The sequence below is a fragment of the Mus pahari genome, chromosome 2, assembly GCF_900095145.1.
Source record: "Mus pahari chromosome 2, PAHARI_EIJ_v1.1, whole genome shotgun sequence".
Classification (NCBI taxonomy): domain Eukaryota; kingdom Metazoa; phylum Chordata; class Mammalia; order Rodentia; family Muridae; genus Mus; species Mus pahari.
This window is the reverse complement of record NC_034591.1, coordinates 135,490,384-135,514,652: the sequence shown is the minus strand read 5'-3', so window position 1 is coordinate 135,514,652 and position 24,269 is coordinate 135,490,384. Positions and strand designations below refer to the sequence as shown.

General features: G+C 36.5%; 1 protein-coding gene across 17 annotated transcripts in view; it reads left to right on the top strand.

The window, feature by feature from the left end:
- Wnk1 (WNK lysine deficient protein kinase 1) overlaps positions 1-24,269 on the top strand; it is a 126,127-nt gene that overhangs the window by 77,458 nt on the left and 24,400 nt on the right. For 4 of the 17 annotated variants that reach the window (XM_029534813.1, XM_029534812.1, XM_029534810.1 and 1 more), the window contains exons 6-20: positions 1,115-1,334; positions 2,612-2,945; positions 3,469-3,656; positions 11,488-11,568; positions 15,017-15,142; positions 16,972-17,433; positions 18,287-18,571; positions 18,710-18,763; positions 19,278-19,375; positions 19,477-19,639; positions 20,180-20,296; positions 20,641-20,814; positions 21,024-21,081; positions 21,194-21,316; positions 21,852-23,293. In XM_029534813.1, the coding sequence (XP_029390673.1) occupies positions 1,115-1,334; positions 2,612-2,945; positions 3,469-3,656; positions 11,488-11,568; positions 15,017-15,142; positions 16,972-17,433; positions 18,287-18,571; positions 18,710-18,763; positions 19,278-19,375; positions 19,477-19,639; positions 20,180-20,296; positions 20,641-20,814; positions 21,024-21,081; positions 21,194-21,316; positions 21,852-23,293 (3,925 nt within the window). Of the gene's footprint in view, positions 1-1,114; positions 1,335-2,611; positions 2,946-3,468; positions 3,657-6,201; positions 6,460-8,550; positions 9,787-11,487; positions 11,569-15,016; positions 15,143-16,971; positions 17,434-18,286; positions 18,572-18,709; positions 18,764-19,277; positions 19,376-19,476; positions 19,640-20,179; positions 20,297-20,640; positions 20,815-21,023; positions 21,082-21,193; positions 21,317-21,851; positions 23,294-24,269 lie in introns of all 17 variants that reach the window. The other 13 variants (XM_029534811.1, XM_021189891.1, XM_029534818.1 and 10 more) reach the window with 10 other exon arrangements.

Below are 24,269 nucleotides of genomic sequence, written 5' to 3'. Positions count from 1 at the left end.
CCACCATACCAGCTTTAAAAGAAAAAGTACACCATCCTATCCTAATTAATACAAATATAAATTGTAAATTGAGCATAACCTATCTCCTAAAATTTGGGCATCATTGGTTATATCAGTCAATTTCAAGAATTCTGTATCTTCACCCTTCTCGGCTCATGTTCGTTTCAAAACTTTGTTATTTAGAAGAGCTTAACATCATGATCTTTTAAGACTTTTCTGTGGATATTTAGTTTGAGTTTCTGTTTTGCTCTTTTAAGACTTTTTCACTGTAAACAAAGGGATATTTGTTTTGAGTCTTACAATGTTATTCTGTTTCTTTTCTGGATGGAATGTTTTATTTGATTACTGGTATTTTGTTTAAAGAAGAATGATTGTTATGCAACCAGCCTTTGACTTGCTAAATCCACAAGTTGTTGATAAGGAATTTAAGGACTTTATTGTAGTAATAAAGGTGGCTGTTGTAGAAAGTACCAAACTAGAAATCAATAAATTTATTTTCTAGTTTTGATAATTCAGTATTGTAGAACTTTGAGAAAGACTTAACCTTTCTCAACCTTCATTTTACATTAGTCAATAAATGGTATTCCATTGGATAGTTATTGTTCAAGAGTCAGACGAGGCCATACATAATTTTGTCTTCTGGGCTTTCATTTTGCTTGTTTTGCTATGCTTCTTTGGTATTTTTTTATTACTTCCCATAATTATATCCTACTAACTAATAAGATTAGATCATTTGATTTAAAAATTGTCCCTAACAACAGTTATTTTAAAAAAAAAACCAAAAACAGATTGTAATATGCTGGAGATGTAGATATCTAGCACTTGTAAGGTAATATACTTTATTGCCCACTCTCTCACTCACAAACACACACACACACTCATACTTCTATAAACATTACTATTCATATGGATTAATGTTGAAAATTTCTATTGTAGATTTTCCCCTTAACTAAATAATAGTAAACCACATTTGAAAGTCATTCTCATGCTTCTAAGTACTCTGTAGTCTGAGGCCAGCCTTTGCAACATAGTGAGAAACTATCTAAGAAAGAAAGAAAAATGTTCATTCAAACTAATAACTTTCTTTTTAATTTTCTTTTTCTTTCTTTGAAAGATATTCCATCAAAGACCTTTTGAACCATGCCTTTTTCCAGGAAGAAACAGGGGTACGGGTAGAATTAGCAGAAGAAGATGATGGAGAAAAGATAGCTATTAAATTATGGCTGCGTATTGAAGATATTAAGAAATTAAAGGGAAAATACAAAGACAATGAAGCTATTGAGTTTTCCTTTGACTTGGAGAGGGATGTGCCAGAAGATGTTGCTCAAGAAATGGTAAATTGGCCCTTAGATACTGAAACTGATAGGCAAAAAGAAAACAACTATTTAATTAGTGATGTATGATATTTATCTCATTAATATGAGGTTGTGTTGCTCCCAAGTGTTTTGTCTTTGGATGTGGGGGAGGAGGGTTTCTATAATTTCTTTTTAAGTTCTTTCTTTGTACGTTTTGATATTGTTTTGATAATCTGGTGTGATTTTAGTCCTTTAAATTTTTTATTTGAGGGAAATTACATATAGGTACAAGTGGATAAATGAGATATGAGACTAGGATGCATTCTGGAGTCCTATAAATGCTAATAATTCCTCCTTTGGAATTGTTTCTAAATATTGGTTAGCCTTTGATCCATCCTGATAAATACTGTAGAGAGATATAGGGTTATAAAGTATTTTTACTTCCATGGCTGGAGAGATAGCAGTTTCAAGTGTATACTGCTCTTATAAAGATCCTTAGTTTAGTTTTCACTACCCACATCAAGCAGCTCACATCTGCTTGTAATTTCAGCATCAGGGGATCAAATACTGGGCCTCCATCTGCACACACATGATTTAAATAATAAAAATAAATATTATGAAAACATTCTTGCTTTGAAGGCTGTTTTGAAGATCAAAAGTTACTAATCATTCATGTTTCCTTACTTTAAGTATTTGTAAAAGATTACAGTTCTAAAGGAAACCCTTAACCAAATCTAGATATGCCACAGTGCCTATAAAAAGATAATAAAGGTCAATCATTACACAGATAGACAGAGTACCCTTACTATAAAAACTATTCAGTTTTTTTTTTTAAAAAAGGCCAAATATGATAAATGTACTTTATTTTATTGGTTGGTTGGTTGGCTTGTTTTTTCTTTAGTCCTTTACCCTGCTCCATCCTTCCCTTCTCCCAACCTCATACCTCCTCCCTCTGTCTCTAAGAGGATGTCCTTACTCCCCACCTCCACCTTACCAGACCACCTCACTCCCTAAGGCTTCAAGTTTCTCGAGGGTTAGGTGCATCTTCTCTTACTGAGGCTAGGCCATGCATTCCTCTGCTGTATATGTGTTGGGGACCTCATATCAGCTGGTGTATGCTGCCTGGTTGGGGGCTCAGTGTTTGAGAGATCTCAGGGGTCCAGGTCAGTTGAGACTGCTGGTCTTCCCATGGGTCGGGGCCCACTCTGTTTACCACAATTTTGGGAAAACTTAATGCAGACTAGTAATTTTACTGTTTGAAGTAATTTTTTCCTTGGGGTACCTTTTTCTTCCTAATAGACTCTTTTACTCTGTAGGTCGAGTCTGGTTATGTCTGTGAAGGTGATCACAAGACCATGGCTAAAGCTATCAAAGATAGGGTGTCCTTAATTAAGAGAAAACGAGAGCAGCGGCAGTTGGTTCGAGAAGAACAAGAAAAAAGAAAACAAGAAGAGAGCAGTTTCAAACAGCAGAATGAACAACAAGCAAGCGTTTCCCAGGCAGGAATCCAGCAGCTTTCTGCTGCTAGCACTGGCATACCCACTGTTCCCGCCACTTCTGCTTCAGTTTCTACACAGGTAGAACCTGAAGAACCTGAGGCAGATCAACATCAACAGCTGCAGTATCAGCAACCTAGTATATCTGTATTGTGTAAGTATCTGGGGAAGAAAACAAATGTGCTAGTTTGTTCTTTATATGTTTCCATTCTTATACCCATCATTAATAGAAGGGTGAAACACTCAGGAAATGTGGTTAGAATAGAAGAAAGTTTGAAAAAACTTCCAGTATCTTGACATTTTGACCTTTTAGTTGTCTGTTCTACTTTACTTAGTTCCTTAAAATTGAGAATAATCAAGAGTGAATAAATTTTGGCATTTATAATTAAAGCTGTTAATCTGGTTCAGCTCTTTTCGCAAAACTGCATAACAGAGCAACAACCAGTGCTCATTAAAATCAAGTACGCATAGGTCTCCACAGGGTAAGACCTGGAAGTTGAATTCAATTAAAGACTAACTTAAGTTTTGCTTGCTCTTCATTTAAACTATTTTTTTTTTAATTTATTTCAGACTTGAACAAAGAAATAACCAATAACATTAATGTAATGACTCTAAATGTGAACAATTTCTTCTTCTTCTTCCATTTACCTCCCTCTTATGATTCATTTTTCCTTCAGCTGATGGAACTGTTGATAGTGGTCAAGGATCATCCGTATTCACAGAATCCAGAGTGAGCAGCCAACAGACTGTTTCCTATGGTTCCCAACATGAGCAGGCACATTCTACTGGCCCAGCACCAGGACATACAGTTTCTAGTATCCAAGCACAATCTCAGCCCCATGTGGTGTATCCACCCTCAAGTATGGTGAGTAAATGCATAAGAAAATAATAGCCACTAGGTAATCTGCCAAATTGAAATTATTTATGTCATTTAAGTAGCACTGTGAGTCTAAGAGAATATAAACAGTCTAGTCAGTCTTTGGTTTTTACTTGGGGGGACTAAAATAGTGAAAACGCTTAAAAATTTATCTGTTCCAAACATGTACAGACTTTTCTTGTTATTCCCTAGCAATATGATATGGCTTTTGAATTATATTGGGTACTATAAGTATATAATCTAGAGATTATATGCAAATACTGTGATAATCTATATAAAGTACTTAGCCAGCTGCAGATTTTGATATGTGTAGGGGTGATTTGAAACCAATTCAGTGCAGAGACTGAGGGTTAATGGTATTTCTAAAACAAATCAGTTTATAAGATCAAACTGGGTAAAATACACAATAAAAAGTGAGAATCAGCTGAACTTCCTTCAGAAAGCAGCTTTGTGAATATTAAGACTACTAGGAATTAAAACTTTTCAAAGTGGCTTAAACTAGATATACCAGATGATTTGTGAGTGGGACAGTTTTTTTTTGTTTTTAAATATTTTTTAAAGCTTACTTACTAAAGACATTTTAAGACTTTTCTTTTGTATAAAAACCAGGTAAGACCTTCAAACTATTATAGAATGTTGCATGTGAATATTATAGAGTAAAGGAATCCTTTATTGTATGACCTCTGACTAATTTATTGCTTGTATTTAGTTGATCATCAATTGCTATGCGTGTTCCTTTCCCAGTATATGTTCATTTGCTTTTTCCCTTTATTTGGTATTTATTTCATTACCAGTTTATTTTTCAGAGTCAGCATATAGAAGTAATTTCTTGGAATAGTTTATGTTTGTGTACATGATGTGTATGCACATTGTCCATTTTCAGTAGTGAATGTTAAAGTTAATTAATCGTAAAATATTCTCAATTCTTTTGCTGACTCTCTGTGAGGTCTTTGGAGGAAAAAAGCTAGATCATATACTTCAGAAAGGAATTAGATGATAATTGTTTACTTTATATCACTTGTTTACTACAATCTTTAAGTAGACCGATTTTCCTCCCTCAGAAGGATTTAATCTGAACTTTGAAGAATTCCTATCTTTATTAAATGAATCTTTTTTTCAGGAAGATACTTTTTGCTCATAAAAGATGTTTGTTTTGGAGTCCCATCGGTCCTGCTTTGGACATAGGCCCCAAGATTAGTGGCCACATTAATACAAAGAAAACTACTACTAATATATATTAACCTCTTAATAGTCTGTTCTTTAGCCTAAATATGGTAAATAATCTTGGGTGATTTATTTCTGAATATTGACAAATGTTAGTTGTCAGCACTTCTTAACTTCTCCCTTTGCTTAACAGTTATTTTCAACCTCTTGGCACTTCCCCCACCACAGGGTTATGTATGTTTCTAAAAGACAAACAGGATTGATCATTTATGTAGATGTTAAATGCTTAAGCCATTAACATAGTTGTATTTATTTGTTGCTCTAAAATCATACTTTCTAGATTTTTGATGACAATATTCTATAGAGTAGTTATAAAGAATTACAAGTCTTTATAGTAAAATATTTTACAATTCTATTGTCTCATTTCAAGAACTGTGCCTTACAATAATGGATAAATTGTAAGAGAAAGTTTAAAAATAAGAAAGACAGATAAAAAATTGGAACCAAAATGAACTAAATTATGATACATACTTACAGGCTCCAAGTTCTGCTGAAAGCATTCTTTGCAGTCAATTTTGAAAAAGAAATAGGCCATAAACTTGCTCCAGACAACCTCACAATATTAGAGCAGCTCTGTAGCTGTGTTAAACTCTTTGTCTTAAGCTACTTCAAATTTTGTAGGTCTAAACTGAATTTTTATTTTGAGGGTGATGATGATTCTTAGAGATTTAAATTGAAGGCATTTCCCCCAACTGGCTCCTTTATAACAGTATACAATATTTCTGATACCCATTTGTGAATTTTTTTCTTTTAGTCAATGACTTTTCAACCTTTGTACAGAACATGGCAAGTATAATAAAGTAGTGTAAGCAAGCAACTTTTTAGACAGCTTTCTAAAATAGATGAATTTTTTTCCCTCAAGTTGATGGAGCTCTTGCAAATAATGTACTCTTAATCTCCCAAATTTCGTACTCTAATAGAATTTATTCTTGCTTAATCTTAGTAAGTTTTTAGAACTATAGTTAACTGTTTTTCTTGTGTGGTATTGTTAGTAATTTTTTTTAGTTAGTGAACTTAATAACAGTTAGTATTTTATCAAAATATTCAAGATCATAAAAGATCTTTTTTGATTGTTTATAAGAAAACCTGCACAAACCCACTAAAACAGGGAGAATAGTTACAATATACCAGATGTGCTTTGTAGAATTATGTCTTACACTTTTTTTTTTTCCTTTTTTTTTTTTTTTTTTGGTAGAATTGGGGACGGTAGAACATTCCTTTATGTTAACTATACCCTATTATCACTGTACATTTGGTTATTTTGTTTTCAAAGTACCGTGTTTTTCATGTGTGTTTGTTTTCTGTTTAGCCTCGTCGTGGCCGTAGCATGTCGGTTTGTGTTCCCCATCTTTCTGCTGTTCCCTCTCTATCCCGCATCTCTCCCAGTGCTCCTTCCACCCCACCACCAGTGCTGTCTGCACCTCTTTGTCCTTCCCTCCTTCGGACTGCCCCCGAGGAAACTTTTGCCGAAAAACTCTCTAAAGCATTGGAGAGTGTCCTGCCAATGCACTCTGCCTCCCAGCGCAAGCACCGACGCTCCAGCCTGCCTTCCCTCTTTGTCACTACTGTATGTAACTGTAAATTTCCTGACAAGTGAAAAACCATTAACCAATGAATACATCCGGGCATGGAGAATATCCTTAAAGTGCAAACCTAAACTATTAGCAAATGCTGTGTTTTTACGATCAATTATTCCTATAGGAAACATTTTGTAATAAGACAGTAAATGGAAATAAAAAGCAAAGAGGCAATGAAAGAGAATGCTTATAATGTCATTAGCACATATTAATAGAGTTTTTATTATACTTTCCTATCTTCATTGATAAAAAAGTTTTCATTTTCATATCTTGGCAAAAAGTATGTGTAGTACTTTATTAAACTCATTAACCTAATCAAAATTAGAGTCTACCAAACATTGACCAAGTGTGTTTTCTCCTCAGTTTATTCTTAAGGAATATAACTGATTGAGTCCTTTGTTTTTTAAACTAGTCAAGTGAGAAGTAAAAGTTGATTTTTTTTTTTTTTTTTTTTAATTCAGTCATTTGTGTAAAATGAAATGTCAGGAAACCAAAAGGCTATTTCCTCTCTGGGAAGCACTTTTTTGTTCACCTTAGATTACATAAAATGGGGCATAGACTCTAGTAATACATTAGACACATACATAACATGTAATTTTCCTTGTGTCCATTAGTGTCTATGAAAGATACAACCTCTCAAATTACATTAATTGCTACCAGACATTGTTTGCTGCTTTTCCACACAAGAGAATATTCTGTACTAATGACACCAGATTTTTACTTAGGAAAATGATTAACTGTACAGTGTTTTATGGCTTCAGGACACAAGTTGAATAATCAATAAAATATAAGCATTCTGATTTGGTGGAGGATACTTTAGCATGTTGAAGAAATGGCTCCATAACTTAAATACTGGCTGCATAAGCATGGAGACCTGAATGTAGATTCTCAGAACCCATGTAAAGCCTGGTGACCTAGTGACTGTTCATAATCCCAGTGTTTCTATTTCGAGATGGGAGATGGTAATAGATTCTCCAGAATCTCATGTGCCTTGTAGTCTGTTGTATAGATAAGCAACAAACACCTGTCTCTAACAAGTTGGACAGTGGTGTCCAACACTTGAGGTTGTCCTCTGACCTCAACACCTGTTTTTGTGTTATTAAGGATTGAACCTGGACCTGTACATATGTTCGCCAAAGATTTTAGGAGTCCAGTACATGGTAGAAATTTATTTATATTGCATTTGGCAAGCTAGGATTCTAAGCTCAGTCTTAAATTCAGGAAACAAAACATGCTATTAAATCAGGTTTACCTCCTATTTGCCTGATTTGTCAGAATTAGAAAACTCATGGTATTCAACACTTAGCAATGATCAGAAGAATGATTTAGCACCTGTAACTTGTTTTAGAGTAAAACTATTAGTTGTAGTTTTAAACACAGAAAGGAACAACAAGCCATATATCTTTTTCTTTGTTTTTTAAGGTAGTGTCTCACTATATAATTGCTCAGGCCTTGTACTCTAAAATCCCTCTGCCTCAGCCTGAGTGCTAAAATTACTGTAAGTATGTACTACTGTACTTGGCTTATCTTACACCATATAGCAAAAACCTCTTCTGATTTATACTATTATAAACTTCTTCTGATCATCTACTGTTAGTTGATGAAAAATAACTGAAGCCTCTAACAGACTGATGTCATAGCACTATGAACAGTAGCTTTAAATGAAGTATATTTTAAATTATAAAAATTATAAGGTTATTTATTATCCTTTAATATTCTAACTTTACCTATTTCCATTGACAAATATTTTAAGAGTAAACACATTTATTATAGGTAAAATAGAATAATTACTTGGGAAATTTTAATTCATGCCTTTGCTTTAACAGAGCAAGTTTGTGGGAAAGCAACTGGTTTGTTTTTTGTTTTTTGTTTTTTTCATTCAAGGAAGTGACACAGATTGACTTTATTGGCCCTGGATGTATTTAATGGATTTTTTGCTGTAAATTCCAAAAGCATTGTTATTTATTAAAATTTTCGTGTGACCACTTCATGGGGTTACACAGAACTATCCAGCTGTGCATGTCTGATGTAATTTTACATATTGAATGTATGAATTACTTGTCTTATTCATGTTGATACAGCCTCAGTCCATGGCGCATCCGTGTGGGGGGACCCCAACATACCCAGAATCACAGATATTTTTCCCAACTATTCATGAACGTCCAGTTTCTTTTTCACCACCTCCCACCTGTCCACCGAAAGTAGCCATTTCCCAACGACGTAAGAGCACCTCCTTCCTGGAAGCCCAAACTCGCCACTTCCAACCCCTGCTGAGGACTGTTGGTCAAAATCATCTTCCACCTGGTAGCAGCCCAACTAACTGGACACCAGAGGCCATAGTTATGTTGGGTACTACAGCCAATAGAGTAAATAGAGAGCCATGTGAGATGCAGGTCCAGCCTGTGTTTGAGCCAACCCAGATTTACAGTGACTATAGACCTGGACTAGTACTGGCAGAAGAAGCTCACTATTTTATTCCTCAGGAAACAGTATATCTAGCTGGGGTGCATTACCAGGCCCAGGTGGCAGGACAGTATGAGGGCATTTCATACAACTCACCAGTACTGTCAAGTCCTATGAAACAGATAACTGAACAGAAGCCAGTGCCGGGGTGCCCTGCCTCAAGTTCTGTCTTTGAATTTCCTTCTGGACAGGCTTTCCTGGTAGGACACCTTCAGAATTTAAGATTAGATTCTGGACCAAGTCCAGCATCACCCCTCTCTAGTATTTCTGCGCCTAACAGTACAGATGCTACACATCTGAAATTTCACCCTGTCTTTGTACCTCATTCTGCACCAGCTGTGTTAACTCATAGCAATGAGAACAGAAGCAACTGTGTATTTGAATTTCATGCTCAAACACCAAGTTCTTCAGGAGAAGGAGGTGGGATTTTACCTCAACGTGTTTACCGAAATCGACAGGTTGCATTGGACTCAAATCAGGAAGAACTGTCTCCTCAGTCAGTTGGATTACATTGCCACCTGCAGCCTGTTACTGAAGAACAGCGTAATAACCATGCCCCAGAATTGACCATTTCTGTGGTAGAACCTATGGGACAAATCTGGCCAATAGGAAGCCCAGAATATTCCAGTGATTCCTCTCAAATTACTTCTTCAGATCTCAGTGATTTTCAATCACCTCCCCCTACAGGGGGAACAGCTGCACCTTTTGGCTCTGACGTCTCATTGCCCTTTATTCGCCTGCCTCAGACAGTGTTACAAGAATCCCCACTATTCTTCTGTTTCCCCCAAGGAACCACATCTCAGCAGGTCTTATCTGCTTCATATTCTTCAGGAGGATCTACACTCCATCCACAGGTTATAGGAAAACTTTCACAATTCTTTTAAACTACCCTATTATGCACCAGTGCAGTTAAATTTTCTATCTTATTTCCCTGAATCATGGATTTATAAGGAATGTTATTTATTTTCCTAATAGGATTTCTTTTGTGGTTATAAATACTTGTAGTAAAATTGTACTATAAAGCAGAAAACACCTGGTTTGCCTGTGATTTTAGTTGTTAGAATCAATGACTAATCTCTTTGGAATTTTGTGGTAGTAATGAAAATGCATTTGTCTGTCAGTCTTGATTATTTATAGTAAAATGATTTAGTGTATAATTCCTTCTTCTAAATAAGTTTTTAAAGATTAAAAAACTAACCATAAAGCAAAATGGAAATTAATGAACTTTTTTTTGGTGTCATATTAAGAAACACAGAGCTTTTCATTATAAGAACTTAAAACGTATTGTAGGAGTTTAGCTTAACAAATGAAGGTGACATTTTGAGATGATATCAGTCAAATCACTAAAGATACAAGTAAAGCATTAAATTAAAATTAAGGACTATGTCTAATTTTAATGACTATTAGAGCCTATTGTATAATGATTTTATTAGGTTTTCATGAGTTTATGGTAACTAGTTACAATGTTAGGAACAGTAGATCTTTCAGGCCCCGTTCTCAATACATTTAAAACTTTAATCACACAGGTGAGCATATACTCACGAACATTTACTCAAGGACATTTACTCAAGTCAGCAGTGACTAGCTCGTATCAGTTATTTAGAGTAGTGTTAAGGAACAAAAGGACCCTGGAATTTAAACAGTGTGGACATGTTTTATGCTTGCATTATCCTCTAAGCTTTGCAAAGGAAAAATGTTCTTAAAGAAAATAGATAATTAAAGTTTTAGTGGATCCATGTAAATTTCAAAGAACCTATGCTACATTGGAATGAAACAATAAATGTAGCCTTTTTATTTCCTCAACATGTTTATATACATAGTATATATGAGTTAATTTTCCTAACTCATATTCTTACATCATATTCTTAGTTAATTTGACTTTTTAATTGGAATACACTGTTCAGTTTATCAGAGCCAACATGGTTGACATTCTGGGTTGTTTAGTCTTTTATTTTGAGTGAGACTTGTCTGGTCATTATCGAAATTTTTTTTTTTTTTAGTAGCATCTCTAGAAGTAGCAGCCATTTCCCCTAGTTAACAATCATAATGACTCCAGATATTTCCATATTACCTGGACAATTATTATGCCTGTTGAGGAGTTGTTTTTTTAACAGACCTTGTACCTTTTTCATCAGAGTTGCTATGACACTACAAAAAACAGCAAAAGAGAACTAAATTAGCATTTTCGAATGTGAATTTCTTTAATTGCCAAGAATAATATTTCATACTGATATCTTACCACATTTTTCCTGTGACAATTTTATTGTGACTCTGATTATTCAAGCCAGCTAAAACTCTAGGCAGCGGCAATGGAACTATCAGTGTATTGTGTTTTTGTCTTTCTGTTTGTGTTTACCTGAGATGTGATCAGAAACGTTCTATGATCTTTTTTCTGAACTTACCAAAAATTTCCAGAGGTCGGTCTTGTACTACAGTATCAAGCTGATGGTTCATTTTGATGAAGCAATCTTCTCAGGATCTGAAGTATTTATACAAAAAATCTGAACTGTATGCGTATAAACTTTCTCTAATTTGTATTTGCTTTCTTTCTTCAGGCACAGGGGCAGAACCAGGGCCAGCCATCAAGTAGTTTGGCAGGGGTTCTATCTTCACAACCTATCCAACATCCTCAGCAGGTAAAAATGTTGCATTACTATACTATGTTTTAGCAGTAGCCAGAGGCACTGTTTTATATCTTTATGAGCTAGATTTCTGATATAAATGGCTTGCTAAGTCTTTGAAAGAGTAATTGAAAGTATCATAACACATCTTATGTACCTATGAGCAATTTAAAAGATATGAGTTAAAAAGAAGAATTATGGACTACAGAGATGGCTCAGAGGTTTAATAGCACTGGCTGTTCTTCCAGAGTTCCTGAATTCAATTCCCAGCAACCACATGGTGACTGATAACCATCTATAATGAAATCTGAAGCCCTTGTCTGTTTTGGAGGCATACATGCAGGCAGAGCACTATACATAATAAGTATATAATAAATCTTTTTTTAAAAAGAAAGAAAAGAATTGTTATATATTTATAATTTATCTCCTATCCTAAATAATTTTATGTATAAGGTAAACCATACAAAGAATATCTTTGTTTGTACTTTATAACTTGTCCATGTAAGAACATTAATCACCTTTAATCCTAGCATTTGGGAAGCAGGGGTAGGTGAATCTTGGGGTTGAAGGTTTATACATGGCCCACAGAGCACAACCAGGCCTATTGAAAATATCCTTATCTTTAGAAAAAAATTTAGGGAAGTACAAATTAAAACTACGTGGAGGGGGCTGGTGAGATGGCTCAGTGGGTAAGAGCACCCGACTGCTCTTCCAAAGGTCCAGAGTTCAAATACGAGCAACCACATGGTGGCTCATAACCATCCCTAACAAGATCTGATGCCCTCTTCTGGAGTGTCTGAAGACAGCTACAGTGTACTTGCATATAATAAATAAATAAATAAATAAATAAATAAATAAATAAATAAATAAATGATTTTTTTATTTTTATTTTTTTAAAGTCTGAATGAAAATAATTTTAAAGGAATTGGAGAGGTGCCTCCTTAGATAAGAGCATGTACTATTATTCTTCCAAAGGACCTCTGTTCAGGTCCCAGGACTTACATGGTGGCTAACAAACATCTGTATCTAATTCCATGGGATACAGTGCTCTCTTATGGCCTCCTCAAAATTAAGCATTCATGTTAAACATACATATACACGCAGGCAAAACATTTTAAGAAAACATAAAGAACAACTACTGTAGGAAGTTTTAGGTTTTGATTTTTGGTTTTGTTTTTGTTTTTGTTTTGTTTTGTTTTACTTTTGACTTGGGAGGTTTATATCCCAAAAGAGCTGAGTAATTTGGGACATGAGTTTTAAAAGAACCAAAGAGATTATAATTCATCAATGCTTTTATTAACAGACTTTTGTTTGCAAGAAAATCATTCTTTTTTGCACAATTTAAAATTAGTTTGAAACAAAATTTATACCTAGTTCATTAATAGTTCCTTGGTTAAATAGTTTTTAACCACCATATTCTAAAGTGACTTCTGGTTAATTTTTGAAACAAATATCTTCATTCTTATTATAAATGGCCTCTTTTAATACAATATGTGAACATATAGTTACTTGATCTTAATGGAGATTAAATCACAAGTTAGATGGCTCAGCAGGTAAAGTGCTTGTTGTGCACCCCTAAGGACTTGTTCAGTCCCTGGGACCCACATAGATGTGGAAAGAGAGAAGTAATACCACAGAGCTGTCCTTTAGCTTCTACAAACATACCATGGCATATACTCGAATCTTCCCCAACACTATACACACAATAATAGAATATCATTTAATGAGGCTGAGAGGTTCCTTGTTAGTTAAGACCCCTTGATATTCTTATAGAAGACTGGAGTTTGATTTCCAGCATTCATGTGATGGCACCCATGTCTGAAATTCCAGCTCTAGGGGATCCAATATCTCCTTTTCTCCAAATGTACCTACAAGTTCTGGATGCTCCTTCAGACAATCCCGGTTTAGTTCCCATCACACACATACATACACACACACACACACACACACACACACACACACACACCATCCATAAGTAGTGTTTTAAGGGATGAGATACCCATTTTTGACCTGAGCACCAGGCATGTTTTGAGTACACAGACAAACAACATTCATACAGATAAAATAAATGTTTTCTAAAAGTCACTTTGAAGTCCTTTATACAGAAGAAATTAATTAATTCTGTCATACCCATATTTACCCAGTGACCAACATCTCATCTTTTTAAAAAAAGCTTTGACCAGGGATTGTAGGCCTTATATTGCTCCTAAAATTTCTTCCAAACAAATCCTTGAATTCATCTATAATTATGTTTAAATTCCAGAAGTTAAAAAATTTTTTGCCATCATCGATTAAATGTACTCTATAACCCCTAGTGAGAATCAAATTCCAAGTTATGTAAAGTTGGTTAATGGTAAAAGCACAGTGCTGAGTACTAATCACTTTCAGGCTTTTTGGGGTCACCTTTTTGGGGGAGGGGTTCGAGACAGGGTTTCTCTGTGTAGCTCTGGCTGTCCTGGAACTCACTCTGTAGACCAGGCTGGCCTTGAACTCAGAAATCCACCTGCCTCTGCCTCCCGAGTTCTTGGATTAAAGGCGTGCGCCACCACACCCAGCTTGGGGTCACCTTTTAATGACATATCCCTAACTGGTGTTGAACTTTCTGTCTACTTCACTTTGCCTCCCAAATGCAAGAATTATAAGCATGAGTCAACCTGGCTTACCTTTCACATAGGCCAGCACCAGTAAAAGAAAAAGAGGTGTATGTAGTCTAATGTATTTTAATTTTCTAGACTCTCAGATATTAAGGAAGCAAAAAATAATTAAAATTCAAGCTATCTATATCAGTATGGTATTTTTTGTTTTGTAAAATGAGTTAATGCAGTGGATATGAAGCCTTTAATCTTATTATTCAGGGGGAAAAGGCTGATGGACCAAGGCAGTCTGATCTACAGACCAAGTTCCAGTGCTGTTGACACAGAAAAACCCTGTCTCCCCCCCCCCAAAAAAAAAAAAACAAAAACAAAACAAAAAAACAGGAAACTTAACCTGTTCTGTTCCTAAATTTCATGCATGCAAAGAAGAAAAAGACCTTTCTTTACCTTGTTGGTAACAGTTTCCTTACGATAAGGAAAGAGGCACACCTTATTTGAAATTTAGTTTATTTTGTGGCATTTTGGAACATAGTAAATGATAAATGCTTTTCCTTGGTTTTTGTTGTTTTCTTTTGTTTTTTTTATCAAGAGTTATAATGGGGAGGCAGTATAGATAGGACTCAGCAGTTGAAAGAACTTCTGAAGGTCTAAGTTCAGTTCCCTTGCCAGATATAACTACAACTACAGCTCTGGGGCATCTACCAAACTCTTCTGGCCATTTTGGTCACCTGCCCACACATGTATACACGTGTATGGACATATACAGAAATAAAAATAAAGATTTAAAATGGTTTGCTTTATATTAATGTCGTGCCTCCCAATCTTTGATCAACAAAAGAATCTGAAACATTGTATTTTATTCTTAACAGCAGGGAATACAGCTAACTGTTCCTCCTCAACAAGCAGTACAGTATTCACTTCCACAAGCAGCATCTTCCAGTGAAGGTACTACTGCACAGCCAGTGAGTCAGCCTCAAGTGTCAGCTGGAACTCAGGTAAACTCAAATTTCTGAAGAGATGCTACAAATAATATCTGTGTACTTTGTCCCTTCCTACAGGTTTTACTGACTCTTCAAATAGTGAAGGATCTGGAATGGAATAAAAATCATTGCCATTATACACCTTTATTTATTGTAAATCAGTATATGCCGATAGCAATGACAATGTGAAATATGAAATATTAGGTTTATAGGTATAAAGTATTGGAACTAATGGGCTAGATGGAGATGCTTTGGTAACTGAACCTGTGATATTCTCTAGAAATGTGTCAACTGTATCTAATATTCCAGATTTGTCACTATGTTTTATTTCCATGTAAACTTCAGTATTTTCTCCCTCACTGCCTACAGATACTAACTTATTGTATTAATTAGCTTCTCATTACTAACATAAGTAGAAAATTATTATAAGGGAAGAATCTTTTATCTTCTTTTGTGGTTTCAGAGGTTTCAGTCCATCCATGATTGGCAGGCTGTATTGCTTTTAGAACTGTGACAAAGGATGGGAGAAGGGTTATGCCATAAGAAACTATTTATCAAGGAACATAGAAGAGGTTAAGGCCAAAATATACCTTTCAAAGCTCCACCTACCCATTACCTACCCTGCCCACCACAGTTCCTCTACTTTTTAGTTCATTCAAGGTATGAATTCATCAGAGGTCAGAATCCTTAAGATCTAGTTGTCTCTGGAAATGCTCTTGGAGACATACAAAAGGGACATATATTACTAACCTCCTACTTTATTCTTAAGTCCAATTAAAGTTGACAGCCAGGATTACCCACATTTGACCAAGGATTGACACATTTGAGATTCCTTAGGCAGGTGGTTCAGAAGTTCAGCTATCTGCTATACCCACCCACCCTACTCCCCCCCCCCCAAAAAAAAAAAAAAAAAAGAAACAAATCCTTCATGAATTTTTGCTTGGTTTGTTTGGAGGATTATTTTGGTTTTTCTTCGGATATTTTTTTTTCACTTGCTTGGAAGGTACCATGTAGAAGCTATGTTTTTATGAATAGCCAACTTGTATGTACCCTGTATGCATACAATATTGTTATTATCATATCTTAGAACTAAAACAGTATCAACTGTGTATGCACTATTGTTTTATTTACCACAAAGTAAATACTAACACATCCTTCTAATTTCTACATGTATCCCAATTTCTTTGATGTTAAAATGACAGAGTAGTGGAATAATGAGTAATCACATCCTAGAATCAGTGAATCAGCCACTTTTATAGAGCTGTTTTACATTTTAAAAACTGAAATGTAATACTGCTGAAATCTAATTCCACTGGAAAGAAATTTTATGTTTAATCACTATAATAGCTGTCAGAGATTAGGTTATAACAAACATGCCAGTGGATTTTGGCATGTGAGACATTTCCAGAAATGGCAGCTAAAAAACAAACAGAAAACTGGGTGTTGTGGTACATATCTGGAATCTTTGCACTTGGGAGATGGGGGCAGGAGGACCTAGAATTTTAAGTCCAGTCTAGACCATCAAGCAAGCTCCAGGAAAGCCTCAGCTATGTAATGATACTCAAAATCAACAGAGAGGGAGAAAGCCTTGCTTGTGAAAAGGTCCTCTTTTTATTGCCAACAATGAAACACTATCAATTTTTTTCTGCAATTAAAGGTTTTGAGATGTTAGACACTTTCTTTATTAGCATATTTCCTATTCTTTCATAATTCTTATGTGGCATGTTAATTTATACTGATGTATTCAGGGTTTTGGTTTTCCTCTTCTTGCCTAATATGTAAATCTTGCTTTTGGCAGCTTTGCTTTTAAAAAAGTCTTGTTTTGTTTTTCTTTACCTTCCCAGCTTCCAGTTTCCCAGTCAGTACCAACTGTCCAAGGTGAACCTCACATCCCAGTTTCAACACAACCCTCAGTTGTTCCAGTCCACTCTGGTGCTCATTTCCTTCCTATGGGACAGCCAATCCCTACTTCTTTACTCCCACAGTATCCTGTCTCTCAAATTCCCATATCAACTCCACATGTGTCCACGGCGCAGACAGGTTTCTCATCCGTTCCTATAACAATGGCTGCTGGCATTAATCAGCCTCTGCTCACCTTGGCTTCATCTGCTACAGCATCTTCAATCCCAGGGGGATCTCCTGTAGTTCCTAATCAGCTTCCAACTCTTCTGCAGCCTGTGAATCAGCTGCAGAGTCAGGTTCACCCACAGCTCCTACAGCCAACAACAGTTCAGTCCATAGGAATACCAGCTAACCTTGGACAAGCTGCTGAGGGTCCACTTCCCTCTGGAGATGTTCTGTACCAGGTATTGTGTTAGCCAGAAAAATCAGAGGGTATTAGAATGTTTAATTTTAATGGAAGATCATTAAGAACTTGAGAATTGTACTAGTTGAGTGCCAGTAACAATAACAAACGTTGAAACTCTAAACTTGTAAAAAAAAAAAAAAAAGATGCAGAATTCTAAAAAAATAAATAAATAAATAAAATAAAGAATGGAAGACTGGGCATAGTACTGTGTGCCTTTGATCCCAATGCTTGTAGGGTAGAGGCAGGTAGCAGATCTCTGTATTTCAAGGCTAGCATAGTCTTTATAGTGTGTTCCAGGCCAGCCAGGGCTATATAGTAAGTCCTGGTCTCAAAAAACCCAATGGCATAATATTATCAAATGTTTCCTTATACATTTTTAAAGACACAAATTATAAGAAAAGTTAACTCAGTATTCATGGTAAGCTAGATAACCCTCGATATATGGCTAGTGAAATCTACGAGGCTGTTCCTTTATATAAGTAAGTAAAGAGAGCAGGCAGCCTGGAACTAACAGAAAGTTCAGGGTTTATATTAAAAGAGTTTACATTTGATAATATGACTGATACCTGGGACATATTTTTGCATTCTTCCATGTAAGATTGCTGTAGATCTAAGTTCTATTTCAATTGTCTCTAGAAGGAGAAGTCAAGCAGTTTAAAATATGATTGAAAGAGTGTCACTCTCTAAGTTATTTGCCAGTTTATTTTGACAATGATCTTTAAACTATTAGAAAGTGGGACACTGTCCTTTGCTTTGTGCTTTCCCCCCCTCCCTCTCCACCCCCTTGTCTACTGATTTGCTAATTTGATGTCCCAACCTGTACTAACTCACCTTCCTCATTTCTGTCACAGGGCTTCCCATCTCGACTGCCACCACAATACCCAGGAGATTCAAATATTGCTCCCTCTTCCAACGTGGCTTCTGTTTGCATCCATTCTACAGTCCTAGCCCCTCCTTCTATGCCGACAGAAGCATTGGCCACCCAAGGTTACTTTCCTACAGTAGTGCAGCCTTATGTGGAATCAACTCCTTTGGTTCCTCTGGGCAGTGTAGGAGGCCAGGTTCAAGTGTCCCAACCAGCAGTGTCTTTAACGCAACAACCCCCTACTACATCCTCCCAGCAAGCAGTTCTGGAGGTAAATGGAATTACTGCATGTTTATATAGGAAACATCTATGAACATGGGGTTAAAATAGCAAAGGAAAAACAGGCTCCCCTTATTTAAAATGCATTTGGAGACTGTTAAACTAACTTCTAAATGACTTTGTCTTACAGCAGAATGAAATGCCAATGTGGGGGCCTTGTTGCCACTGGCTGTTCTGTTGGGAAGTGAGTTTGCCTTAGAGAAGATTAACACTATTAGCACTTCACTTCTCTAGCCTAGTGCATTAGCCATTGTTCTTCCACAAACTTTTGCCATTAGCAGTTCATAAGAGTATCTTATCTTGCTGTGCTACCAGCAGTCATTTTTGTCCTACTAGGATACAGTTCTGAATTCATCTCTGCACTTTGCTCTACCTGTCCTATTGCACACTCTGGTAAGATGCTGGCTGCATGGCAAATTGTAGTTTCACAATGCCTAGCAAATAGGTTGGCTGAGTTCACCCCATCAGTCTGTACTGGCAACTAGCTTTGGAAACTTTCAAAATGTAAGCACACTGTTTTTAGATGTTGAATATTTAAGAATTACTAGTAGCTTCATTGCTTTTAGGAATTATAGTGTGGTAACAAGAAAAAAATGAGAACATCTTTGATTTGGTGGGTGATTATATGAAATAATCATCTCTCTATATATGAAATAATGTATAAATGCCAACATTTGAATTACCCTTTCAATCTACAGAGTACACAGGGAGTCTCTCAGACTGCTCCTTCAGAACAAACTCCAATAACACAGTCACAACCTACTCAGCCTGTTCCATTGGTTTCCTCTGTAGACAGGTGAGTAAATAAAACACTCCTTTGAATAGTAGGCAGGATGATATGAAGCTTCAGAATAATATGCCTTTAAATCTTATTATACATGATTTCCCCCCTCAAAGTGCACATTCAGACGTTGCTTCTGGTATGAGTGATGGCAATGAGAATGCTCCATCATCCAGTGGGAGGCATGAAGGGAGGACAACAAAACGACATTATCGAAAATCCGTAAGAAGTCGCTCTCGGCATGAAAAGACTTCTCGCCCAAAACTGAGGATTTTAAATGTAAATATTGATTTGTGACCTTTGTATTGCTTAAAGAATTTAGCACTTTTAGAAATCATGAAATCTAAACCACTCACATTGTTAAAATAAAGATAACTTATCTTTATATATAATTTTATAGCAACTTTTTATTTAATGTACACAATTTCTTCTATTGAATATCACATTTCTTTTGGTTGTTGCACCTAGCTCTAGATTTTTAACTAGTAGAAAAAAAAAGACTAGATGCTTTTGCTAATGGAAGTTGAAAAGAGCTCTTCTCACAAATTTCTTTAGCCAGTTTAAAATTCAAGGAATGGCCAAGGGCGGTGGCATATACCTTTAATCCTAACACTTGACAGGCATAGGTAGGCAGATCTCTGAGTTCAGGACAACTACACAGAGAAACCCTGTCTCTGTCTCTCTCTCTCTCTCTCTCTCTCTCTCTCTCTCTCTCACACACACACACACACACACACACACACACACATTCAATGAATTTCAAGATGACTTCCCAAAATCTGTAATAAATCAGAATATGAATTACTTTTTTCTTTTTAGGTTTCAAACAAAGGAGACCGAGTAGTAGAATGTCAATTGGAGACTCATAATCGGAAAATGGTTACATTTAAATTTGACCTAGATGGTGACAACCCTGAAGAGATAGCAACAATTATGGTATGTCTCCATTTGGAGTTCCACATTTTTCCATAGTATTTTGTCTTAAGTACATGTCCTAGGCAACCATGCATTATTTTGTCATCCACTTTCATTCTGACAATAAATTTTAATTCATGTTTTAAAACTAGCATACCCAACCCATGATTCTATGATTTAGAGATGGCTTTTGTCTAAGATGTAGCTGTGTATATATTCAGGGTGTTATAAAGGAAAGTAGTATTTTAAATACCAAGAACATAGTACAGCTGATGTACAGATTGAAGTCATAAAAATGAAATGGTAATTGAATGACTTAAAGCTTAAAAAATGTACTAATAAGATTGATATCATGTTTCTTTTAGGTGAACAATGACTTTATTCTAGCAATAGAGAGAGAGTCTTTTGTGGCTCAAGTGCGGGAAATTATTGAAAAGGCTGATGAAATGTTAAGTGAGGATGTCAGTGTGGAGCCTGAGGGTGACCAGGGATTGGAGAGTCTGCAAGGAAAGGATGACTATGGCTTTCCAGGTTCTCAGGTAGGTTCACCATTCCTATAGTTAGTTCTGTTTATTATTATAGTTTATTATAGTTAGCTCTGTACTGCTTAGTTTGCCAAACAATAACTACTGATGAAATAATACCCTTGTGACTGAGAATGAACATGTATGTTCACATCAAATGACAATATGATTTGCATTATCATGGAGGTTGCATTTGAGAAGAGTTTTACTTTTGCTTATTGTAGAAATTAGAAGGAGAGTTCAAGCAACCAATTGCTGTATCTTCCATGCCACAACAAATAGGTAAGCTTTTCTTTTTTTATTTGACAAGGAGTTGTATGTGCCAATAATGAACTCCCGAGGCTTTATTCATATATATCAATATATATGAATTTCAATGATTTGTTTTGTTCAGGTGTTCCTACCAGTTCTTTAACGCAAGTTGTTCATTCTGCTGGAAGACGGTTTATAGTGAGTCCTGTACCTGAAAGTAGGCTACGAGAATCAAAAGTTTTCACCAGTGACATATCAGATCCAGGTAAGAATGATTCAGCCATGCTTTAGTAAATCTTACAGCATCTCTGATGTGATGGAAGCTTGATCAAGCAATAATTCATGATCAAATTAAAAGTAATAAAGTCACAGAAGAGGGAAATGAATTATAATAGAGAATGTTGAAATAAAATTGAGTTGGACATGACACATGCATGTGATTTCATTGCTTAGGAGACAGAGAAGGGATGATCAGGAGTTTGAGGTCAGCCTGGTGAAAGACAGCAAGCACACCATAAAGGACCAGGTGTACTAAACAGAACCTATACAGTAGTGTGTTTCTGTATTTAGAGAGAAATTTTGTTTTCAGCTTAGTCTTGTGTTTTATGGTTTTCAAGATTATGTATTCATAAGCTGCCTTACTAGGTCAAACTACTCCTTTACTGTTTCACCACACGCTGTTTCCTTGGAGTCTTAACGATGTGTAGCATTGTTGATAATCCAATAATGGTTTCTCAAAGACTCTTTTTAATCCATGTTTATATATGGGCTAATTTCTTTATTTTTGTTTTCCTTTCTAGTTGTGGCCTCTACATCTCAGGGCCCTGGAATGAACTTATCTCACTCTGCTTCATCCCTCAGTCTCCAGCAGGCTTTTTCTGAACTGAAACATGGTCAGATGACTGAAGGACCCAATACAGCACCTCCAAATTTTAATCACACGGCGGGACCAGCATTTTCTCCCTTTTTGGCTAGCATTGCTGGTGTCCAAACTGTAGCAGCATCCACACCATCAGTATCAGTCCCTCTAACAAGCAGCCCTCTTAATGACATTTCCACATCAGTGATGCAGTCTGAGGCTGCACTGCCCACTGAAAAAGGCATTGTGGGAGTTACCACCAGCACAGGTGTGGTAGCTTCAGGTGGTCTCACCACATTGTCTGTGTCTGAGTCACCAACATCTTCCAGTGCCGTTTCAAGTTCTACAGTACCTGTAGTTGTCACTGTGTCTACACCATCCCAGTCAGTTCAGGCTTCCACATCTGGGAGCATTGTTTCTAGTACAGGCAGTTTTCCTTCTGGAACATTTTCTACAACTACAGCTACTACAGTGGGTAGTGTGGCGACCCCAGATGCTAAGCCTCCAACTGTATTATTGCAACAGGTAGCAGGCAATACTGCTGGGGTAGCCATAGTGACATCAGTTTCTACCACCACTCCATTCCCAGGCATGGCTTCACAGCCATCCCTTCCACTTAGTAGCAGCACCTCTGCTCCTACTCTAGCTGAAACAATGGTGGTTAGTGCACACTCACTAGACAAGGCATCTCACAGTAGTACAGCAGGATTAGGTTTGTCCTTTTGTGCACCATCCTCTTCTTCCTCCTCTGGGACAGCTGTGTCTACTTCTGTTTCTCAGCCTGGTATGGTTCATCCTTTGGTCATCTCATCAGCTGTAGCTTCTACATCTGGCCTCCCCCAACCAGCAGTACCTACTTCTACACCTTTATTACCCCAAGTACCTAATATCCCACCCATGGTACAACCTGTTGTTAATGTGCCTGCTGTACAGCAAACACTCATTCATAGTCAGCCTCAACCAGCTCTGCTTCCCAACCAGCCTCACACACACTGTCCTGAAATAGATGCTGATACCCAATCAAAAGCTCCTGGGATTGATGATATAAAGACTCTGGAGGAAAAGCTGAGATCTCTCTTTAGTGAACACAGCTCATCTGGAACTCAGCATGCTTCTGTCTCCCTAGAGACACCTTTAGTAGTAGAGACGACTGTCACACTGGGCGTCCCTACCACTGCTGTAGCACCAAGTAAAGTCATGACTTCCACTACAAGTACTTGCTTGCCACCAACCAATTTACCATTAGGAGCAACGGGCATGCCAGTTATGCCAGTAGGCACACCTGGACAGGTTTCTACCCCAGGCACACACGCTTCAGCCCCAGTCAGCACTGCAACAGGAGCAAAACCTGGAACAACTCCCCCAAAGCCAACTAAGACTGTGGTAAGACTCATCATAAAATGACTAAATAAATATGATTGCTTTTCTTTCCTCTCTCGATAATTACATGTTTTCAGCTGAGTGTTGCAAGTTCTGAAGGTGCCTGGCATATAAGCTCGTCACTCAGTCTTAAAGTGACAACAGTTTTAGGTTCTAAGTATAGTTAACATAAGAATATTCTCTTTGTTTGAAATGTGGCTAGATTTTTAGGTTATGTTGAACAATTTTCTTAGAATGTAGAATTATCAGGTAAAATAAATAATGGTCAAGTAAAATACAGATTTTTTTTCCCTGTGTCTTATGCCTCATGTCTATTACCAGACACTTGAAGACAGAAGGTAGTTACAAGTTCCAGGAGAGCCTGGGCACTATAGTGAGTTCCAGGATAGCCTTGACTATAAAATGAGGCCTTGTCTCATAAATAAATAAATAAATAAATAAATAAATAAATAAATAAATAAGAAAAAGAAAACAAGGGCTCAACACACACTGCTCTTTCAAAGAACCCAAATTTGGTTTCCAGAACCCATGTGCAGAAGACTAATGACCACCTCTGGATCTGACCTCTCTGGCCTCTGCAGGCACCTGCATTCAGAATGATCATACTCCCACAAAGACATACATAGCCTTTAATCCCAGCACTTGGGAAGCAGAGGCAGGCAAATTTCTGAGTTCAAGGCCAGCCTGGTCTACAAAGTGAGTTCCAGAACGGCCAGGGATACACAGAGAAACCCTGTCTCGCAAACAAAACAAAACAAAAAAACAAAACAATATAATAAGCCTCTATTGAAAAGAAGGACATGTTATTTCTGCTGGATTGTTAGATATTAAAGAATTCTATATCCCAAAAGGGAACAAAATGTATTGACCAACAAAGGAATACTTTATCATCTTTTAGTTGAGAATGAATATTCCTTATTGTAGATTCCATTGATTAAAATTGGGAGTTAATAAAAAGTTGTAGTTGGGCTGGAGAGAT